The 23,276-nt window shown below is 35.9% G+C and overlaps 1 protein-coding gene across 13 annotated transcripts in view; it reads right to left on the bottom strand.

The window, feature by feature from the left end:
* The window catches only part of SLMAP (sarcolemma associated protein), a 148,913-nt gene that overhangs the window by 107,578 nt on the left and 18,059 nt on the right, over positions 1 to 23,276 (bottom strand). Inside the window, exon 1 of one of the 13 annotated variants that reach the window (XM_023727559.1) lies at positions 8,896 to 14,469. The exons of the other annotated variants lie outside the window; for them this stretch is intronic. Within the exon in view, the coding sequence (XP_023583327.1) occupies positions 8,896 to 9,027 (132 nt within the window). The 5' untranslated portion in view covers positions 9,028 to 14,469. Of the gene's footprint in view, positions 1 to 8,895; positions 14,470 to 23,276 lie in introns of those variants that run through there. 13 annotated transcript variants of the gene reach the window in all.

The raw sequence follows: 23,276 nt of genomic DNA, 5'->3' as shown, positions 1-23,276 counted from the left end.
CACAGATGCAGCTGAAGGGGACTTGGGGATGCTGAGGACTGGCTGTCCAGGCGTTTGGGAGTCACGGCCACCACCACCTGTGTGTGGTCAGGTACTGCCCAGAAGCCAGCTAGCAGACTGCTAGTGACATTTTGTAACTCTGCAAATGATGTTACATTTGAAATAAGAAGTGTGATCTTCAGTAGTTGGAAGAGGGCCTCACCTCACGACAGTGCTTGCTAAGAAGGATGGGCTCAAATACTACAGGGTGATGCAGACTGTTCCCCTAATGGAAGTAAAGGCAGATCAGCTGTATAAACAAAATTATTCATGGTTTCTGTCACATGTGTGATGGTCAGGAAGTCTGTTGTGTGGGGCTTGAGGCTAGTATAACTCCCACGGATCATCACATCACAGTCTAGCGGGCTCATAGCTTTAGACTGGCTTGTGGACTCTCTGTTCCAGAAATCCTTACATAGCTTACAAGACATGAAGAAGAGATTGTACTAAAGGACAGGTGCATATGTATCCCAAGAACTTCCACGGAAGCAAAGACATTGTCAGAGCTCAGGTGCCCCTAGGAGCTGGTATTGCTCTGGCCTGTAAGCATAACGGAAAAAGATGAGGTCTGTTTGACTTTATGTGGTGATGGCACTGCTAACCAGAGTCAGACAGCTGAAGCTTGTAATATGGCAGCTTTGTGAAAATTACCTTTTATTTTCATCTGTGAGAATAACTGCTATGGAATGGGAACATCTGTTGAGAGAGCAGCAACCAGCACAAGTTGGTTACAAGAGAGATGATTTTATTCCTGGACTAAGAGTAGATGCAATGAATGCTCTGCGTGTCCAGGAGCCAACAAAGTTTGCAGCTGCCTACTGTAGCTCTGGAAAGGGGCTCATACTGATTAAGCTGCAGACTTACCATTACTATAGGCACAGATCCATACACAAGAAGAAGTTCAAGAAGTAAAAAATGAAGACTGACGCTATTATGTTTCTCAAAGAATAGCAAACAGCAATCTTGCCAGTGTTGCAGAATGAAAGGAAACTGATGCTGAAGTGAAGATGTGGCCCAGTTCGCTACAACTGATCCTGAACCACCTTTGGAAGAATCAGGCCATCATATCTACTGCAGTGATCCACCTTTTGAAGTTCATGGTGCAAATCGGTGGGTCAAGTTTAAGTCGACCATTTAAAGGGAAACTAAATTTATTATTATGGCTGTCTTAGCTTCTTAGTGCTGCTATAATAGAAATATCACAAGTGAGTGGCTATAATGGACAGATATTTATTTTCTCATTGTTTAGAAGGCTAAAAGTCTGAATTCAGGGCATCAGCTCTAGAGGAAGGCTCTCTCAGTCCGCCCTGGGGAAAAGTCCTTGTCTGGGCTTCTCTTCATTCTTCTAGAGTTCCTTGGAGATCTCCACATGGTATCTATCTTCCCCCCATTCCTGCTTGCTTTCTTCTGTGCCTAACCTGCTCTTTTATATCTCAAAACTGATTGATGTGAGACACATCCTACACTGATATGACTTCATTAACATAACAGGTATAGGAGTTGGGATTCCAACATGTATTTTGGTGAGACACAATTCAATCCGTAACAATGCCTTCAATGGAACATTCATAGTCAATTTTAAGAAACAATTAGTGTTCTTAACTTTGTTAAGGAGGACTAAACCCCATTAAAAAAAAAAAAAAAAGTTGTGAATGTGTTTATGCTATGCTATACAGTTAAGTAAAAAAAGTTGAAAAAAAATTTAATGGGTTCCAAAGGTCCAGCGGTGCAGTGAAATGTCCGAATGTCCCAAGGCTATCCAATTCCCCTCTACAGAAGCAAACATGTTACTGGTCTCGTATATAAAAAGTGGAAATCTTTAACTAAAACAAACAAACACAAAAAGGCAGCTCAAGATGTTTAAAGGAAAAGTTCAACTAAATTCTTACATTCCAACAAACAAACATGTGGGGAGAAACATAAACACTAGGTAATTAACAGGACCCAAGTAGCAGAAGATACAAAAAAGTACACACATGGGGAATTTGCAGGTATTGAGTTAAACCCCTGGGAATATAGAATAAGATACTTGATATGTAGGGTGGGATTCTCTCACATCTATACTTACACAAACAATTCCTAAAATAAAAATCTAATTGCTAAAGCAAGTTGGGTTCTCTCCTCCCTTGTCAACGTGTCACAAAGCTGTCTTGTGTTGGTTTTACCTGTCAAGTCAGAAGACACTATCACCTCTCTCCTGTTATGGGGGTTAGCTAGGTATGTTTTATCAACAAAAGTTTTTATAATTGGAGGAGGATATCCTCTAATATCTGTTATAAGTAGCATATTGTGTCCCTTAACTGTGATACTCAAACCCCTGCCTTTTGCTTCCTGGCAATGTTGCTTCACTAATTTATTTTCTAACATAGAACTAACGACCCCTATAGTGGGCTGCCTACTATAGCTACACCATGCAGAGAAGAACAGAGCTTCTGAAGATTTAAAGGCAAATGTATTAAAGCACAATTTTTATTCTTACCACAGGCAGGGAAAAATATAATCATCTTCATTATGACTGCCACTATAAACTGATGTTCCACAGAGTGACTTGCTCACAAACAAAAATTTCTAAAGCAACTCAATAGCTGAGTCACTATTCACTGAAGATTTAATTAAGTTGCTCATATAGTCATAGTGAAAGAAAATGATATAATATTATGAAACACATCTATTTCTGTAGTCTTTGTACAGGGTTCCAAAAATGGATTTCAACGTGCTTGCCAATTTTAGAAGTGATTTTCACATATTCAGATTTATCTCTTAATAGCATTTGGATACATATTTTTTCTGGGATTAAATTAAATAGCATCTGTGCGTCAACTGAGTTACACTAGAGGTCATGTTATACCAATTTCTAGCTGAGTTTATGCTATAATGTTAGCTTTACCTAGAAAGGACTAGTCAACTGCACTATATTATTCCCTTTGGCTTTATGCCATTTTCTAAGTTTAAAATTGAAACACCAGATAAAGAAAACTAGCTACAACCTACCAGCCCATGCAACTTAATTACAGACAGATCAAGTTGCACATACATTAGCTTTACAACAGAGTCAAAAAATACTCTAGAAAATCAAGTATGAGATTTTTAGTGCCGAAAAGGTCTACAAAACATCCTCATTGGTGAGATAACTTAGAGCCTCAAAGAAGCTGCTAGCACAAGAACACAAAATAAGTTAAGCAAAGCTGGGGAACGGGGCTCTAAGATATTCTACACTTCACCAAGCAATAGCTTCCATGAACTTGAAAATATCTAAATAGAAAATCAGCTAAACTTTTAAATGACAGAACCACCCAGGTGGCTAACAATGTCACTGGTAATGGATGACTACATTAGGAAGGGCCTTACATACCAGTACAGACAGTTAGCAGTTATTGAGTCCTTACTGTGTGCCAGGCCCTATGTTAAGTTCTTTACATATGTTAACTCGTGTGATTCTCATAACCACCCTCTGATGTATTATTATTATCCCCATTTTATAAACAAAGAAACTAAGGCAGAGAGGTTAAGTAACTTGCCAAAAGTCACTTCACTAAGAAGGTGAACGACGATATGAATCCGCGCAGTCATAACTATAGCTATAATCCCTAGCTCCCCACTCCTGACCTCCCAGCTCTTAACCACTCTGCTATACTGTCTTTTTTTTCACTTTAGCCCAGCTCCTCATTTCACAGATGACCAAACTGTGTCCCCCAAGGAAGAGATAAAATTCATTCAAGGCTCATAACTAATATAGCAGAACTAATACTAGGATTCATGTTTCCTATTCACATTGAGGCTTTTTCCTCCACTTGATCTTTTTAAAAAATAATTTTAAATTAAAAAACAAATAACATTGTTTTTCTGAATATAAGATACAGTATGTACTTATTGTTTGAAATCAGAAGAGTAGAATAAAGTACAGAAGAAAACTTAAATCACTCCTGCCAGCTTCCAAGGATAACCATTGTCTACAGTTTAACATTTCTTTATATGTATTACAAACCTAACGTTCTATTCCCTCTCATTATTAAAAAATTTTAGAGACATACTTTATATACAGTTGTATATTTGACTTTTAAAATTATATCACCAACATTTTCCCATGGCATCACGTACATAATTTTTGAAAATATGACAATATCTATATACCAAAAATTCGTTGCTGTCGACTCACAGCAAGCCTATAGGACGGAGAAGAAATGCTCTGTAAGGTTTCCAAGGGTCGCTTGGTGGATTCAAACTGCCAACCTTTTAGTTAGCGGCCGAGCTCTTAACCAGTGGCCATCAGGATTAATATCTATGTGACGTTCCATAAATTTTATTTATTTAACCATAGCTCTACTGAATATATGCAATACATTATTTGCAATTAATCTGTGATGAAATTGTTACAAATAGACCTTTATGCAACATCTCTGATTATGTTCTTAGATTTAGTGCATAGAAATGACATTACTGAGTTACAGGGTATAATAATAGCTAACACTTATATGGTGCTTAAACTAAAAGTAACTAACCCGTTGCCGTCGAGTCGATACCGACTCATAGTGACCCTATAGTATATGGTGCTTATTATTGCCAAAACTGTTCTAACTGCTTCATAAATATTAGGTTTTTAACCTTTGCAACAACCTTTGAAGGAGGAAGTAAAGGCCCAGAGAGAACAAGTGATTTGCTCAAGATCATACAGCTAAGAAGTGACAGCCAACATTCACACCCAGGTGGTTGGGTACAGCATCTATGCTCTTAATCACTATGCTAACCAAACCAAACCCAGTGCTGTCGAGTCGATTCTGACTCATAATTTTACACTCTTTGAATCTCATGATGCCAAGTCTCCTAGTTTACTTCAAATGTACAAAAATCATCTGAGTGTGTGTTACACTTGGAGGGGTGTGTGTGTGTGTGTGCGCACATGTGTGTACAGGAAGCAAAAGACAGAAGAAATACAGCTGGCTGAGGCTATTCTTACTTTTTCCTTTATACATTAATGTATTTTTCAAATTCTCACTACAGTAAAGAGGTCATGTTGGAAATGAGCATCATAAACAGGTCAAAATGGAAAAGTTTTAAAAGGGAGGAGTAAATCATTGCGGAAGTGTTTACCTCTTTTTCCTAACAACAAAAAACTTGTTCAAAATTAAATTATTGTATTCTCAATTACTTGGAACACTTTTTTTTTATACTGTTGTTGTTGTTAGCTGCCATAGAAAAAGAGTAACCTAAGGGCCATCTGCATTAGAATCACCTGAAGTGTTTGTTCATAAGAATAAAGTTTCCTGGGCCCACAACCAGAAATGCTGGCTGAGGATGTCTGAGGTAGGGCCCAGAAACCTGTGTTTCAGTAAGCATCCCAGGAGACTCTTAATGTCTGAGAGCTACTACCCTGATTTTAAAAAAAGTAGAACATTTAATAAACCTTTCCCACAAAACTTGTGATAGTTATATTGGTGGATGTTTTAAGTATAAATGGGCGAGCCAAGTAAGAGAGTAATAAAAAATGGTTAAAACGAATCTTCATGACCTTAGATTAGGCAATGGCTTCTCAGATATGATACCAAAAGCACAAGTAACAAAAACAAATAGATAAGCTGGACCTTGTTAAAATTAAAAACTTTTGCACTTCAAAGGACACCATCAAGAAAGTAAAAAGACAACGTATAGAATGAGAAAGAAGTATTTGCAAATCATTTAACTGATAAGGGAATTATATCCAGAATATACAAAGAATTCTTACAACTCAACAGCAAAAAGATAACTCAATTTAAAAATGGGCAAAGGATGTGAGTAGTCATTTCTCTAAAAAAAGTAATGCATGGACAATAAATACATGAGAAAATGTTCAAAATCATTAGTCATTAGAGAAATGCAAATCCAAACCACAACAAGGTAACACTTCACACCTACTAGATAAACGCAATAGTAAGTGTTAGCCAGGAAGTGGAGAAATTGAACCCTCATACATTTATGGTGGGAATGTAAAACAGTACAGTCGCTTTAGAAAACAATTTGTCAGTTCCTCAAAATGTTAAACATAGAGTTAATATATGACCCAGCACCTCCACTTCTAGGTATTTACCCAAGAGAACTGAAAACATATGTCCACACAAAATATTGTACATGAATTTTCATAGCAGCAGGATTCACAGTAGCCAAAATGTGAAAACAATGTAAATATCCATCAACTGAAGAACAGATAAACACAATGTGGTAAATCCATACAATGGACTATTATTTGGTAATAAAATGGAATGAAGTACTGATACATGCTACAACATGGATGAACTTTGAAAACACTATACGAAATGATAAAAGCCAGACACAAAAGGCCACATGGTGTACAATTCCATTCATATGAAATATCCAGAACAGGCAAATCTACAGAAAAAGAAAGTAGATCAGTGATTGCCAGGGGCTGGAGAGAGGAAGAGATGGGGATTGATGGCTAACGGGTATGAGGTTTCTTTTTAGGGTGATGAAAATGTTCTGGAATTAGATGGTAATGGCTATACAATTCTGTGGCTATACTAAAAACCTGAATTGTACACTTTAAAATATTAAAAATAAACTAAAATAATGGTTAAGAAATCCATGATAGGGACATAAATTTGGAAACAAAGTACTTCGAAGTGGTAGTTTAAGACTGTAAGTATATGAATGTTTAGAGCAAATCCAGGGAGAAAATGCCCAAGGACAGAGTCACTGCAGAAACCATAGGTAACGGATGGAAGAGACAAGGATAGGGATGTGAAAATGTCAGAAAATTAAGAACCAGGGAAGTACAGTGTCATGCAAATAAACGTTTGAAAAGTTTTATTAAAATGCATACTGAGGAAAATGGAAAAGTGCGTTTCAGAGCAGGAAGGAAAAAAAAAAAAATAACCACCAAAACAAAACCGTTCAATGACTCATTTAAGGGGTTCTCTGGATCGCTGGTGGTGCAGTGGTTAAGGGCTCGGCTGCTAACCAAAAAGGCTGGCAGCTGGAATCCACCAGCTGCTCCTTGGAAACCCTATGGGGCAGTTCTACTCTGTCCTATAGAGTCGTTATGAGTTGGAACTGACTCGACAGCAACACGTTTGGGGTTTTGTTTTGTTTTTTTCCCCTGTGACTTTAAATAATTTAAGTGAAAATTTATCTGTTAGTAAAGAACAAAGTTAAAAAGGTACATATGTGATGTAAACGTATAAAACTGAAGAAGATATGGACAGATTTCACCAAATGCAGAGCAGTAATAATCAGGGTCAAAACTAAAACTTAACCAGAACAATTTGGAGATACACGGAAGTGTTGCTTTTGCACAGCAAATTTATAGGACAAGATGAACCATGTTGGATTCCCTGTCAGTAAATCCAAAGCACTGCCATCTGTCCTAAACAGGCCGCAGTGATGATGAAAGACATGATGGTACACTGTACACTTTAATGTCAGGGGTGGGGACTTTGTTTTGTTTACCTAGAACAGTGCTTGGCACATAGGAAGCACTGGGTATCGTTAGTTAAATGAATCAACAGCACTTTGAAATCTATAAAAGTACTGTATATGTGTTTCAGGAATTCACATCTAGATTAGGGAGAAGAACTCAGAATTTTAATGGATGAGGAAATCACAGATATTTGAGATGTAAAACTAGAGCTTAAGGGAAGAAAAGAATTTCCCTCAAACTACCACACTGACTGGAGGCACGTAAAAAGCCTACACAACGTGCTTGTGTTGTTAACTGCTTAAATGCATTAATAAATTTCCTTTACTTTTTATTTACACTCTTAGTATAATGAAAAAATTGAGTCAATATACTTCTCAAGAGTTGACTATTTAAATGGTAATAAATAACCATTAGAATTCATCATGATTAAGTTAAAGGAACATACAATTTAGACAATAATATCCACTATAGAGGAAGATATGATTTAAGTAAAATATAATAGACAAACCAATAGCTAAGAGAGCCGAGAAGAAAATACAAAATTGTTAAAACCTTTCCAATATTAACTAAACTTAGAACAATGAATACAACAGTGAATAAGACAAAGTCCTCTACCTTAAAGGAATTCAGTCTAATGGAATAGACAAGAAAAAACTACAACAGTGACAAATGTTACAACAGGGATAAGGATAATTCCTAATGATTGATTCTGCTAATTTACTTATTAAGTTTACATGTAGAAAAAAAAAAACGCTAATCTTATTTTAAAGCATTAGTGCATGTATAAAAAGTTTCTAAACCTGTCACATAAATAGTAAAATCAGTTAACATCAAAACAAAAGGTGTTTTACATAAAAATATCACTAAGAAGATTCCATTCAAATATTTAATCAACACAATTATTACAAAATTTTCTTCTTTAAATCAAAGTATTTTATTGTTAGCATAATGACAAATGTCACTAGTTAGTTCATTTCACCTCATTTTTTCTTTTTAAACAAGATACCTGCAGGTAGTAGACATGAAATTAAAGCTGCAGCTCAAATTCAAACAATTCCCTTTGAACACAATAAAAGGCATACTAAAACTTACTGTTATACTTCTCACATCTGAATACTGTTTTAGATTTACTTCTTTATTGTGACCAAACACCAAACAAAATTTGAGATGAAATGTGCAGTGCTTCCCATTAATAATGAATCAACAGCATTTTCATATATCTTTGTTTTAATCAATTTCAAGCTCTAAGGTTTAGCAAAGGATGTAAATGTTTAAGTACTTGATCTGAGTCAACTCAGACGCTGTATCAAAAAGGGTAAGTAATTTTTGGAATTTTCTGTTGATAGAAGATGATAAAGAGCTCATTTGATAGTATTTTAAAATTATACTGAAAATATTAAAAAAGTATAAAAGAATAGTCATACCTTAGAAAATTATTCCTACCTTACCTTTTTTTTCGTTCTCAAAGTGTTTTTCAAGACCCTGAAGAATTTACACTGTCTCAGGCACATTAATTTTAGTAGCAGAGACGGATTTACAATAAGGAAGTGACAGTGCAGATTCTGGGTTTTGACATGCATGCTTTACAATAGAAAACATTGTGCAAGTTAAAGAAGTACTGGTACTAAGGCTCAGAACTATAACAAACACTATATAAAATGATACATTTTTCAAAGACTGCTGCTATCTATACGGGGACAAAACCCATAAAAAGCCTTTCCTCTCATCTCCTAATCTCTTCTTCCTTTACCCCCTAGCCCAAAGTAATTCTTTCCATCCTAGAACTCATGAAATGTATTTAAAATACATACTTTCAGTACATCTATATTATCTTCATATTCATGGAAATAGTTCTTTGAAGTTGAAATTTTTATTTGACCTCTTTGCTCTAAGGTAACTTAATTATGTTTCTCTATTAAACTTAGATTGAATTTTAATACTTCTTCCACACTTAAAAATTAACTACTTAATTTTTAACTACCTAATTTATAAAACACTTCCTTCCATGCACATGACCTCACTTTATATAGTATAAATTCAGGGGAATTATTAGTCTTACATGTTTAATTAATAATTGTTTAATATCATCATTTTTACCTAAGGTAGAAAGTACATTAATAAATAGTCACATACTTAGTACCTATAAAAACAAGAATACAAAACTGGAAAGCTATTATAAAATTATATAAACAGAAAATAAGTGACCAAAGAAACTTAAAATTAAGTAATAGAATTTGATAATTCACAAAACATATTTTTTACAGCAAAAAGACTAAGATTTTACCATGGTGTTTTGCTTTTTATTTATTTAATTTTTTGACCTTGGCTTATATCTTTCTATAATCCCTTTATAAAAGTTAGGTTTTTTTCAGGCTGGATACTAAAACATTTAAGCTTTTTGTTGCATACTATAAGATCGATGATATAATTTTTAATTGTGGCCACATATAAACTATCAGTCACCCCTAGATTAAGCAGCCGCCAGAGAGCCTCTCATTCATATGCTTTGAACACAGTATGTACTATATACACATATACGTTATATACAAACTTTGTACAGAACTTATTTACCAACAAAAATGCAAAGATAAATTCCCTAGCTTAAAAAACTCAGAACACCAAAACAGTACTAGAAAATATCATCTATGGCTACTGAATTTCTAATTTGTGCTGAATTACAAAGTTTTATAGTTCCTGTATATTTTTGACATCTGTGACTCATGTCCCATTTGCACAAATTATATTTAACTCAGTAAGATTTCAACTTACATTTGACAGTCTATTGAGTAATTAATCTGGACATGGAGTGCTTAACCTGTATAGCTTTTCTCATACTACATTTTCCCCATATTCATGTTGGGAACCTCAACAGGCTCCTCAGGAATAGCAACAATTGAAACTGGAGAAAAAAACAAATTATCATTGAAGTACACAAATATTTACATATCCTTCATATGAAAATGTCCTTAATTACCCTCTGTACCACTCACAGTCCAGCACTTACAGAGGTGTTACACTCACTAACTTGCTGCCTTCTTAACCCACTGCCAATGAACTTCCATACCCACTACTCTACTGAATGGCTTCCACGCCACTGAACAGATCCCTATCTGCCAAACCCAAGGATCACTTTCAGCGCTTATAAGGTGGCACCTGAATGCTATTAACAACTCCCTTCTCAAAAACTCTCCCCTCCCTTGTACCATATAAATCAAATCTTTCCTGATCCTACAACTTCTCAGGCTGTTCTTCCAAGTCTGTTTTCTTTTTCTCTGCCAGCTGTTCAAATGTTGACTATCCCCAGGGTTCTTCCCTAGCCTCTAGTTTTCCAGAGATATACAAACTTCTGTGGGAATGCATTTCCTGCAGCCTTCACTACATTGGCTGATAACTCCTGAATCTGTCTCCTTATGTCCAGATGACTTGGTTGCACTCCAGGGATTTATTTCTTCTAACTGTCCTGTCACGAACTCTATGGTGCAGTTCTACTCTGTCCTATAGGGTTGCTAAGAGTCAGAATCGACTCGACGGCAATAGGTTTTTTTTTTTAAACTGTCCTTCCACTACATCACTCTACCTGGTGTCCTTGCCTCCAGGCACAATTCCAATGTCTTCCACATTACCACCAAGACTGCTGTTCTAAAAATAAAATCATGCCATTGTACACTTTAAAATCTTTTGAAACTCATTACCTGTCCTAAAGGGAAAAAAGCAGTATGACATTAAAGTCCTTCCCAACCTGGTCCCAATCTACCTCATCTCCTGCCTCCTCCCCCGTATGCTGTCACACAAAATTACTCAAGGTTTCTCAAACAATCCACCTATTTTTACTCCTTGGTGCTATCACTCATGATATTTATTAGTGCGACTGAGAATGTACTTCCTCTCATTTGCATGCCAATCCCCTGCTCTTCTTTTAAGACTTGTCTCAGATGTCACCTCCTGAGAAGCCATTCTAATCCCTCCTTGTTCACTGCCTTACCAATTGGTCATTTCAACCTCAACATTTCAACACAGGGATGCCCAACAAGAAAATGTTAAGTAATTTATGTCACTCCCTATTTTAAATGCTCTTATATCTGACCCTGTGGACTAATATATCCCAGTTTTTTGTTTGAAAATATGGTTGATATAGATTCAGTCCAGGACAAAGCAGATGAATAGGCAAGATAAAGTAGACTGAAGAGATGTGTGGGAAAAAAAGAAAAACAACAACAACTTATCACTAACCCTGTAACTCAGTGTCGGATCTCAGAGTTATTCACAAAAGATACTAAGTAGTTGATTAATGATATAGTCTTCTCTCTCTCATAAAAAGGACAATACTACTTTAAATTGTAATTTCTTTATGCCTTAATGTCCTCATCTTCAAGGTAGATACAAATCATCTACCTTATTGATATTACAATGCTCATAAAGGGCTTTTTTATTTTGCTAAAATGCATTCTATTTGATATGTCCCATAGGTACATCCTTTTCACTTTCAGCTGTGAAGTAAGGTGAATGTGGCAGAATGTATGACTGTCTTCAATTATTCCACTGCCCCTCCCTATACAAGTATTAATTATACTTCCCTGTCCAATTGCATCACGTTTGATCATGTGACTTGCTTTGGCCAATGAAATGTGAATGGAAGTGATGTATGCCACCTCTGAACAGAAGCTTTAACAGTATTTCCATGTTCTGCATGGCTGTTTAACTTCCACCACCAAAACATGGCCACATAGAGGCTGCTCCTTCAACCTGAATCCCAGCAAGGAGAACAACTGTGGACAGAGCTACAATCTACCTGAACATGTAACAGGAGCAAGAAATAAATCTTTTTGTTCGAAGTAACGGAGGCTTTGGAGTTGTTTACTACCACAGTACAAACTAGCATAAACTGATACACTGGTTTAGATGTTCCTCTTCTGTAACATCACAACATCCAGGCATAGGCCACTATTAAAATATTATTATACTATACTTAAAGGTTTTTTACTGTCTTATTCAAATAGACATTAGGTTCCAAGAACTCAGGCGCTTTTACTTTTCATCTCCAGCACCTGGTAGTAGAAAACTGATAAACGTTTGCTGGAAGAACTATAAAAGTATTTATCATATATTTTCCAATAAATGTAGGTTCATAGTTCAACTGAACATGTAACATAAAAATAACTTATAAGATAAAGCTGAGATGCCTCATTGCCATTTGTTAAGATATTTCACAAAAGACCTAAACATTTTCCGAAAAGGTTTCATCAACATATTTATCAAAGATTCCAATAATGCCACTTTACTCATACACCTACTCCTCACTTATTGACTATATTGTTATCTGACATTTCACATTTATGACAACAGTAAAAAATCTCCTAGCCAACTATCTTGCGCATTAATGACCTGTATCTGCCAGTAATGAACACCGAGGTACGAAGCAAGAGTAACACTGGCTGTGATGGTGGTTATGTGTCAACTTGGCTGGGCCATGATTCTCAATGGTTTGGCAGTTATGCAATGATGTAATTTGGCAGTTATATAATGATGTAGTCATCCTCCATTTTGGGATCTGATGTGGTCATCCTCCATTTTCACATAATGCTGAGTTTCCCATAATGACCTGGTCTTCAGAATCTAACCATGTCGATAAGTGAGGGGTAGGTGTAACATATTCACCTGATAATCAGGACGGACAGAAGAGAAGTGTGGGAGCAGTTGCCCAAGTTCATGCACTGTAATATTCACATGCCTTCTCACAGATTCAGGCTCTTGCTTTACATATACGTTCAGTTATTTTGTTTATAAACAGTTCCTATAGGAATGGCTAACAAGGAAAACTAACATAACCCATAAGAATCAAAACACTACAAAAACACATACACCAGTAATTTTAAAACACAATAATCTAAAGTCACTCAGTACTAGGGCAAAAACTTACAACATCTAATGCCCCTAAGTGCATTACTCTATTACTGAATACAACTAGGGCTTTAAGAAAAGGTTTTTATTCTATTTAAGGTGACAGGAAAATGTGCAACCACTTTAGAAAAGTTTCCATCCAAAAATTATTGGGGTGCAAAAGGGGCAATTTTTCAACTTACCAGAAAACACTATTTTCTAAAATGACTCATTCCCCAGGTGTCAGAGAACTATGGCATTATTTTGACTGATGTAATTCCTAATCTACTACGATATATTTGAATGCTGAATTTTATATAGATTAATAGATGTACCAAAAATCCTCTAAAACAAAGTAAACTGCCTATAAAACAAACAATAACACACATGAGGAATGTGCTTCTTAGTTCAATTAAGTATAGGAGGCTTAATAGGCAACACCTCTCCAAAAGCAAAGACAAGAAGACAGGAAGGGCCAGGAAACCTGGAAGAATGGACATGGGGAACCCGGGGTATAAATGGAAACAGGGAAAGTGCCGACACATTGCAGGAATTGCAACCAATGCCACAAAACAATTTGTGTATAAATTTGTGAAAGAGAAACTAATTTGTGCTGTAAACTTTCACCTAAAAAACAATTAAAATACATAAATAAATGCTTATGTTTGCTAAATCTTGTTAGCATTTTTCTCCGTAACTGGAGTACATTCATCACAAGCCACATAAGCTCATTTAACTACATACTTTATACATTAATTTAATACTACAAAGCATCTCAACCTTTGTGATTTTTCCTAAACATGTGTATTATTTTTATTCTAAAGTATCTAAAACTATAATAACACATCAGTTCGAGTTACATACTAATTTTACAAATAAAATTCACTACAACAGCATCTGTAAGGGCATTTTACAAACATTAGTAACCAAATGTCACACAGAACTATACTTTATTGTGTTTAAGGTGAAAGTTTACACAGTAAATCAGATTTCCATTTAACAATTTCTGCACAAATTATTCAGTTAATATGGCTGCATTTTTCACAATGTGTCATCACTTCCATTCATTCCGTTCTGGTTGTATCATTTCCAGTACTCTAGTTTCCTTATCTTCTCATCTTTGCTTTGGAGTAATTTTTGACCATTTGGTCTCATATAGATGATTTTTTGTTGTTGTTGTTTATTGTTGTAGTTTAAGTGAAAGTTTACATTTCAAGTTAGTCTCATACAAAAACTTATGCATACATTGTTATGTGGCCTTAATTGCTCTCCCTATACTGTGACAGCACACTTCTCCTTTCCACCCTTGATTTCCCATGTCCATTCAACCAGCTCCTAACCCTCTCTGCCTTCTCATCTCACCTCCGGACAGCAGCTGCTCGTTTAGTCTCATGTATCTACTTGAGCTAAGAAACACACTCTTCACGAGTATCATTTTATGTCCCACAGTCCAGTTCAATCTTTGTCTGAACGGTTGGCCTCGGAAATTGTTTTAGTTCTGGGCTGATAAGAGAATCCGGGGGCCATGCTTTCCGGGGTTCCTCCAGTCTCAGTCAGGCCATTAAGTCTGGTCTTTTTATTAGAATTTGAGTTCTGCACGCCACCTTTCTCCTGTTCCATCAGGGACTCTCTGTTGTGTTTCCTGTCAGGGCAGTCATTGGTGGTAGCCGGGCACCGTCTAGTTTCTCTGCTCTCAGGCTGATGAAGTCTCTGGTTTATGGCCCTTTCTGTCTCTTGGGCTAATACTTTCCTTGTGTCTTTGGTGTTCATTCTCTTTTATTCCAGGTGGTTGGGACCAATTGATGCATCTTAGATGGCCGCTTGCAAGCTTTTAAGACCCCAGACACCACTCACCAAAGTAGGATGCAGAACATTTTCTTAATAAACTTTGTTATGCCAACTGACCTAGATGTGCCCTGAAAGCTTGGTCCTCAGACCCCCGCCCCTGCTACTCTGTCCCTCAAAGTTCATATAGATGATTTTTTAAAGGAGCTCATCACTCATGGGTGATATTCATTATTTTATGAGCCAATCTGTTATTTAGATTAAAGGGGACCTCAAAGGATAATTTCAGTTTCAGGTTTAAAGAATACCTCAGGGCAATAGTCTTGGGGAGCCCTCTAGTCTCAACTGGTCCAGTAAGTCTAGACTTTTTAAGAATTTGAGTTCTGTTCCACAGCTTTCTCTCATTCTATCAGGATCAGATGTGGCCCTAATCAGAATGATCCAGTCAGCAGTGGTAGCCGGGCACCAGCTAGTTCTTCTGGTCTCAGTATAGATGAGGCCGTGGTTCATACAGACTAGTAGACCTGTAGACTACTTTCTTCTCTGAATCTTTGGTTTCCTTCTTTTTCTTTTGTTCTGGACAAGAAGAGACCAACAGCTGTATCTTAGATGGCTGCTCACAAACTTTTAAGACCTCAAGAACTATATTTTTAAAGTGGTTTTTAAGAAGTTTTTTTTTTTTGCTAATATTATCAGCAGTCTGAGTAGGAAAAAAAAAAATGCCTATGACAAGAGTTGTCACATACCATTCAACACAGAAATGTATGGATAGTATAGTATACTATCACTGCTCAGAATTCCATCAAAACAGTATACTTATGACACCAACATTATCTTCATAGCTATTCACAATGTACAGATTTTAAAAATATGAATAGGTTATAAGTATTAAGTCAGAATCTCTTGGGTAGGGCCTAAGCATCGATGTTTATTAAAAGCTCCACAGATGATTCTAATATGCAGCCAGGGTTGAGAAAGCATGCTGTATATCACATTTCTTTCAACAGCCCTACAAAAGATTAACTATAAAAACTTTCTTTTCAATTTAATTTTGGATCAATTTTGAAGGACGTGGCTTTAACCATTTCTTTAAAATAGTATAATTATACTATTAATCTCCATCTTAAAGTCTGCAGATTTTGGTTTAAACAATAATTTTTACCATGCTTATAAAATGTATGTTAAAAAAGACAAATTAAAAAAAGAGGAACACTTTAAGTCACCTACACACTAACTTTTCATATTTTTAAGTAAATGATGTCAAAAAGCTCAAAGTCACAGTACCAAAGCACTTTTAAATTACAATGCTGTTTAAATATAAGGTTATATTATTAACAAGAAGCCCTAGGAAGTCAGGATTTTAAATGTGGGATATTCATAGTACATTTTTCAATTCTAGAATAGGGTTCATCTACTCCAACTTCCTATGTGGCTCTGCAGTGACACTGCCTCTCACCTGCTGTTGCCTAAAGCTAAAACACCTCTTCTCATTAAAAGGAAAATTCCACCTACAAATGCACACCATCCAAAAGAAGCAGAAAGTAATCAAAAAAAGAATTGAAACAGCACTGGAAAAGAGGACACTCTGGAAAGACTTTGGGAATTTAACTGAAAAAGTTCTCACTGAACATAAGTCCTTATTATTAGTATACTATTCCCAGAATTTCTTTATTTCTCTGTTTCAAGAGATTATAAGACTAAATCTCCTAAAAATGGAAATAGCCTATATCCAACAAATAAATAAATTTGAGTTCCAGAAAAAAAGAGTATAAGTCTGAATGTACCTAAAACAGCTATGTATGCTAAACACATTTTTTAAAGTTAATTAGTTGTCTACTTATTTAGAATAGGTGGTTTATTTGCATGGTTCAAAAAACTAAAACAATACATAGAGCAGAAAGTCTCCCTGTCATCCCTATCTCACATCAACCCAGTCAAGACCCCCACCCCGACTCCCAGGTAACCATGGTCACTAATTTTTTGGGTATCTTTCCAGAGTTTTTTAATGCATAAACAAATATAGATTCTAATTTTTCTTTCCTTTACGCAAAAGGTAGATGATTAGAAACACTGTACTATACTTTGTTAGCTGTTTTGTTACTTAACAATATATATTCCTTTTCAGATGGCTTTACCTTTATTTTTCTTTAAAATTTTTAATTAAATATTTCATATATACAAAAATAAAAACTAAAGAATAATAAACAAACATCAAAGTATCCAACACCCAGCCTGAGAAACCCTCGCCCCTCTCCAGGCCAGTATGGCTTAGTGGTTAAGAGAATGGACTCTAGAGGCAGATTGCTTGGGTTTGATTACCAGCTCTACCACTTACTAGCAGTGTGACTTCGGGAAGTTAAGATTGTTTTCCACCTTAGCTCCCTTATTTATCAAATAAGAATAATAACACTACCTGCTTCACAGCAGGTACTCATTTAATTATGATAATTAAATTAAGTATATAATTGTAAAGTATTTAAAATACTGTCCAGCACATAACAGCATGCAAATTCTAGCTATTTTTGTATTAACTACCTGCCTCCCCCACAAGAACATATGTTTATCATTCTATCACTACCCAAATCAAACCCACTGCCGTCAAGTCAACTCCAACTCATAGCGACCCTATAGGACAGAGCAGAACTGTTCCATATGGTTTCCAAGGAGGAGCCGGTGGACTGGCTGGTGGATTCAAACTGCCGGCCTTCTGGTTAGCAGCCAAGCTCTTAACTACTGCACCACCAGGGCTCCTCTATCACTATATATGTAGTAAAATAAATATATAAGTATTGTGACTTTTTGAAATTTATATTAACTGGCATCATAATGTAAGCATTCCTTTGCAACTTGCTTTTTTCTTCATTCAACATTTCTGAGATTCATCTATACTGATATATGCAGCCGTTGTACATTCATGTGTACTACTGTATAGTATTCCAGGGTATAAATCAATAGACATGCTTACATATTCCTGTCAAGGGGTATTTAGGTTATTTCCAGTTTTTTTGTAATTATGAAAAAATGGTACTACAAACATGCTTGTACATGTCTCCTGGTGCACATATAAAAATTTTGCTAGAGTAGACATCTAGCAGTGGGGCTACTGGGTCATTAGGTATACCCAAGTTTGACACTATAATGTGAAATTGTTTATCAAAATGGTTATGATATAGCATTGTATGCTTTTATTAGAAAAGAAGAAAAGTTTTAAATTAATGATCTAAGCTTCCACTTGAAGAAGCTAGAAAAAAGGTGAGGGAATTAAACCCAACGTAAGCGGAAGGAAGGAAATAATAAAGAGCAGAAATCGATGAGAAAGAAAATAGAAAAATAACAGAAAAATCTAAGGAAAAAACTGATTCTTTAAGATCAGCAAAGTTTGATAAGCCTCTATCCAGAGTGATCAAGAAAAAAAAGAGAAAAGACAAAAACTACCAATATTGAGAATGAGAGAAGTGACATCACTACGGACTCTACAGATATTAAAGGATAATAATGTTATGAATAATTTTATGCCAACAAATGCAACAATTTAGATAAAATAAATTTCTTGAAAGCCATAAATTACCAAAGTTAACTTAAGAAGAAATTAACTGAAAAACCCCACATTAACTAACTAAATTGAATAGTTAAAAGCCTTTCCACAAAAACAAAATAAAACACAAACAGATGGTTTCACTGGTATGTTCACCAAGCATTTAAGACTAATCCTTCATGAAGAAACACAGAAACCCTTAACAAAATATAAGCAAATCAAATCCAACAATATATAAAAAGGATAATACATCACATCTAAGTGGAGTGTATCCTAGGAATTTAAGGTTGGTTTAATATTAAAAAAATCAATCAACATAGCTCATCATATCAAAAGCAGGGTATAAGAGTTCCTATGATTCCACATTGTCACCCACACTTGATATTCCAACCTTTTAAATGAGTACAAATGGTATCTACTGGTTGAAATTTACAGTTCCCAAGTTACTAGTTTGATCTTATTTGTGTCTTCTATTTTTTCTGTTGTTGCTGTGTGTTTTTTTTTTTTTTTTGGGGGGGTCCCTTTTTTTATTTTATTTGAGTAAGTTCCTTCTACAGTCTAGATACTCATCTTTTGCAAGTGATAATGTATTACAAGTATCTTCCCTTAGTTTTTTTTTCTTCACATTTTTCATTCTATCTTTTGATGAACAAAATTAATTTTAATTATCAATCTCTTCTTTCAATGTGTGCTTTTTGTCAATTATCTATGAAATCCTTAAGGTCATAAAGATATTCTTCTATAGGGTGAGAATGGTTGCACAACTGGAAGAATGTAATCAATGTCACTGAACTGTACTCGTAGAAACTGATGAACTGGTGTATGTTTTGCTGTGTATATTCTCAACAACAACAAAATAAATAAAATTTATTTTAAAAGATTATTTTCCTATATTATCTTCTAAGCAGCTTTAAAAAAAAAACAAATTTCTTAAGCTAGTACTTCTATAATTTCTTGGAAGAAAGGTACTATACTGGCAATATATATATTTTTTAAACCATCTACTGCATGCCAAGCACTGTACTAACACTATAGGGGTACAAGGTAGCATAGGCTATTATTAGTTGCCTTTAAGGAAATTATAAACTAATTAGGGCTGTAAGAGTTAAAGAGCTTACTGCGAATAATATACAATTATGGGTTAACTTTTGTGATTAAATATGATCAAAGTTCAAAATATTAAGAGAGGAGATAAATCAGTGACAACTGTGGCAATTAGCAAACTTTCATGAAGAAAGCATTAAACCGTCACTTAATAATTCTGATACAGAATAACAACAGACTAAAAATTTAAATCCAGAGAATTTACCCCAATCATATCCTTATTTAAAACAACCACTAGATAAAAACCACAAAGTCAAAATTAGTGAAATTAGTGAATGTAATAGCAACAGAAAACGGGAAATGTAAGTAACAATGTGAAACACATACATAAACACTATATAAATTTTTATTTTGTATGCCCGTACTGCCTAGGGCCATACATAACTCAGTTTTACCCAGCCTAACTCCTCAGAAAACCAGGAAATTCAAAGGTAAAAGAAAGCTGACAGGTTCGGTCAGATGAGCTGGACTCAAGACAATGGGTTATCAGAGTATTACTGTTGTTGTTAGGTGCCATCAAATCGATTCCAACTTACAGAGACTCTATGTACAACACAACGAAAGGTAAAACGAGAGTTATGACACTGATTCTAAAAAGGATAAGAGAACCCTCTTCCAGCAAGTCTTTTTAAAGTGGTCGAATTTAAAAACTATAAAGTTTTCTTCTCTAGCCCCAACAGTCAGGTACCAAGACTATGAATATTTTGGTTTGGGCACTAATATTTTGGAAGCAGAATATAAATAGCACAATTGCAGACTTTTAAATGTATCACAGAGGGTAACAGCCAACCAGCAGGCTTACAATAAAGCAGCCATTTCAGGAAATAATTCTCTATTAAAATCTCTAATAAAGTCTGCACCTAAGCCTCTGTACTACTATGATGACAAGGCAGTAATAATAAGGAACAGTAAAAGCAGGAAGCTAATTTTTATAATAACATATACTAATATACTAATTTTTATAATACCACCACCACCTCATACTTGAAAAGTGCTTTTTTTTAAAAATTGTACTTTAGGTAAAGGTTTACAGAGCAAACTAGCTTCTCATTAAACTAACATACATATTGTTTTCTGACATTGGTTGCCAACCCTGGAATATGTCAACACTCTCCCCTTCTCAACCTTAGGTTCCCCATTACCAGCTTTCCTGTCTCCTGCTGCCTTCTCATCCTTGACCCTGGGCTGGTGTGTCCATTTAGTCTCATTTTGTTTTATGGACCTGTCTAATCCCTGGCTGAAGGGTGAACCTCAGGAGTGACTTCATTACTGAGCTAAAAGTGTGTCTAAGGGCCATACTCTCGGGGTTTCTCCAGTCTCTGTCAGAGCAGCAAGTCTGGTCTTTTGTGTGTGTATGTGTGAGTTAGAATTTTGTTCTACATTTTTCTTCAGCCCTCTATTGTGATCCCTATCAGAGCAGTCAGTGTAGGTAGCCGGGCACTACTAGTTGTGCTAGACTCAATCTGGTGGAGGCTGTGGTACTCATGGTCCGTTAGTCCTTTGGACTAATCTTTCCCTTGTGTCTTTGGTTTTCTTTAGTTTCCCTTGCTCCAGACAGGGTGAGACCAGTGAAGTATCTTAGATGGCAGCTCACAAGCTTTTAAGACCCCAGACACTACTCACCAGAGTAGAACATTTTCTTTATAAACTATGTTATGCCAATTGAGCAAGATGTTCCCTGAGACAATGGTCCCCACAGCCCTCACCCCAGTAATTTGGTCCCTTAGGGAGTTTGGATGTGTCTACGGAGCTTCCATGACCTTTCCTTGAACAACCTGTGTTGGCTTCCCCACTACTGTGTACTGTCTTACCCTTCATCAAAGTTACCTCTTACCTATTGTCTATTTAGTGTTTTTCCCTCCTCACCCCTCCCCTCCCTCCTCACCCCTCCCCTCCCTCGTAACCATCAAGGATTGTTTTTAGTGTGTAAATCTTTTCATGAGTTTTTATAGTAGTGTTCGCATACAATATTTGTCCTTGTGTGACTGACTTATTTCACTCAGCATCATGCCTTGCAGATTCATCCATGTTGTGAGATGCTTCGCAGATTCATCATTGTTCTTTATTATTGTATAGTATCCATTGTGTGTATGTACCAAAGTTTATCCAGTCATCTGTTTAAGGGCACTTAGGTTGTTTCCATCTTTTTGCTAATGTGAATAATGCCCCAGATAAGTAAAGCACTACTGAAGAAGAAGAAGAAAGTACAAGGACTCGCACTACCTGGCCTCAGAAACTACTATATAGCTACGGTAGTCAAAACAGCCTGGTACTGGTACAATGATATTGTACCAATACATTGACCAGTGGAACAGAATTGAGAACCCACATGTAAATCCATCCATCTACGGTCACCTGATCTTCAACAAAGACCCAAAGGCCATCAAATGGGGAAAAGTGCTTTTTAATCACTTTCTTACATAGTATCAAATAGTTTACCTATTGTTATATCAATATTCAAAATAGCTGCAGCTAAAAGTATGTATGTAAAATTTTGATACAGCCCTCAAATCAGGTCACTGATACGGAAGAGGGGGAGAAAAGAATTATTAAAACCAAGCATAATGCCAATAAGCTTACTGTTACTTATCTGAATACCCTGCCTCCATACAACTGACAATTACAAACAAGCCTCAGCTTAGATATTAATTTCAAATGGTAAAACTATTACTATTCCATAAGTTTTATGCTTTAAAATATATTTCATACTGAAATTCTACTGTAGGTCCTACCACTTAACACCTGCCTCTGACTTAGACATTCACATGCAATATTTTTTTCATCAAAATCCTTTTAATCTCAAAATTTCTACAGCTAATAAAGGACTTAACAAACTTGCAGGGTACAAGCTCAACAAACAAAAATCAGCTGGGTTTCTATACACAAGCAATAAGGAATCTGAAAGGGAAATTAGGAAAACAATTCTATTCACAGCAGCATCTAAGAGAATAAAATACCTAGGAATAAATTTAACAAGGGATGTGAAGGACTTACACAAGGAAAATTATAAAACACTGATGAAAGAAATTAAAGAAGACTTAAACACATGAAATTACAGGGTCGCTATAAGTTTGAATCGACTCAATAGCAACAGGTTAAATAAATGGAAACATGCTGCATGTTCATGGATTGGAAGACTTAATATTGTTAAGATGTCAATACTACCCAAAGCAATCTATAGATTCAACGCAATCTCGATCAAAATTCTAACAGCCTTCTTTACAGAAACAGAAAAACAAATCCACAACTTTATACGGAATGGAATTTGAGTTCTGCACCCCATCTTTCTCCAGCTCCATAAGGGTCTCTCTGTTGTGTTCCCTGTCAGGGCAGTCATTGGTGGTAGCCAGGTACCATCTAGTTCTTCTGGTCTCAGGCGGATGAGGTCTCTGGTTTATGTGGCCCTTTCTGTCTGTTGGGCTACTACTTCCCTTGTGTCTTTGGTGTTCTTCATTCTCCTTTACTCCAGGTGGTGGGGACCAATTGATGCATCTTAGATGGCCGCTTGCAAGCTTTTAAGACCCCAGA

This window comes from Trichechus manatus, unplaced genomic scaffold (genome assembly GCF_000243295.1).
Source record: "Trichechus manatus latirostris isolate Lorelei unplaced genomic scaffold, TriManLat1.0 scaffold00001, whole genome shotgun sequence".
Classification (NCBI taxonomy): Eukaryota; Metazoa; Chordata; class Mammalia; order Sirenia; family Trichechidae; genus Trichechus; species Trichechus manatus.
The sequence above is the reverse complement of the archived record's forward strand: the minus strand, read 5'-3'. Positions and strand labels throughout refer to the sequence as shown.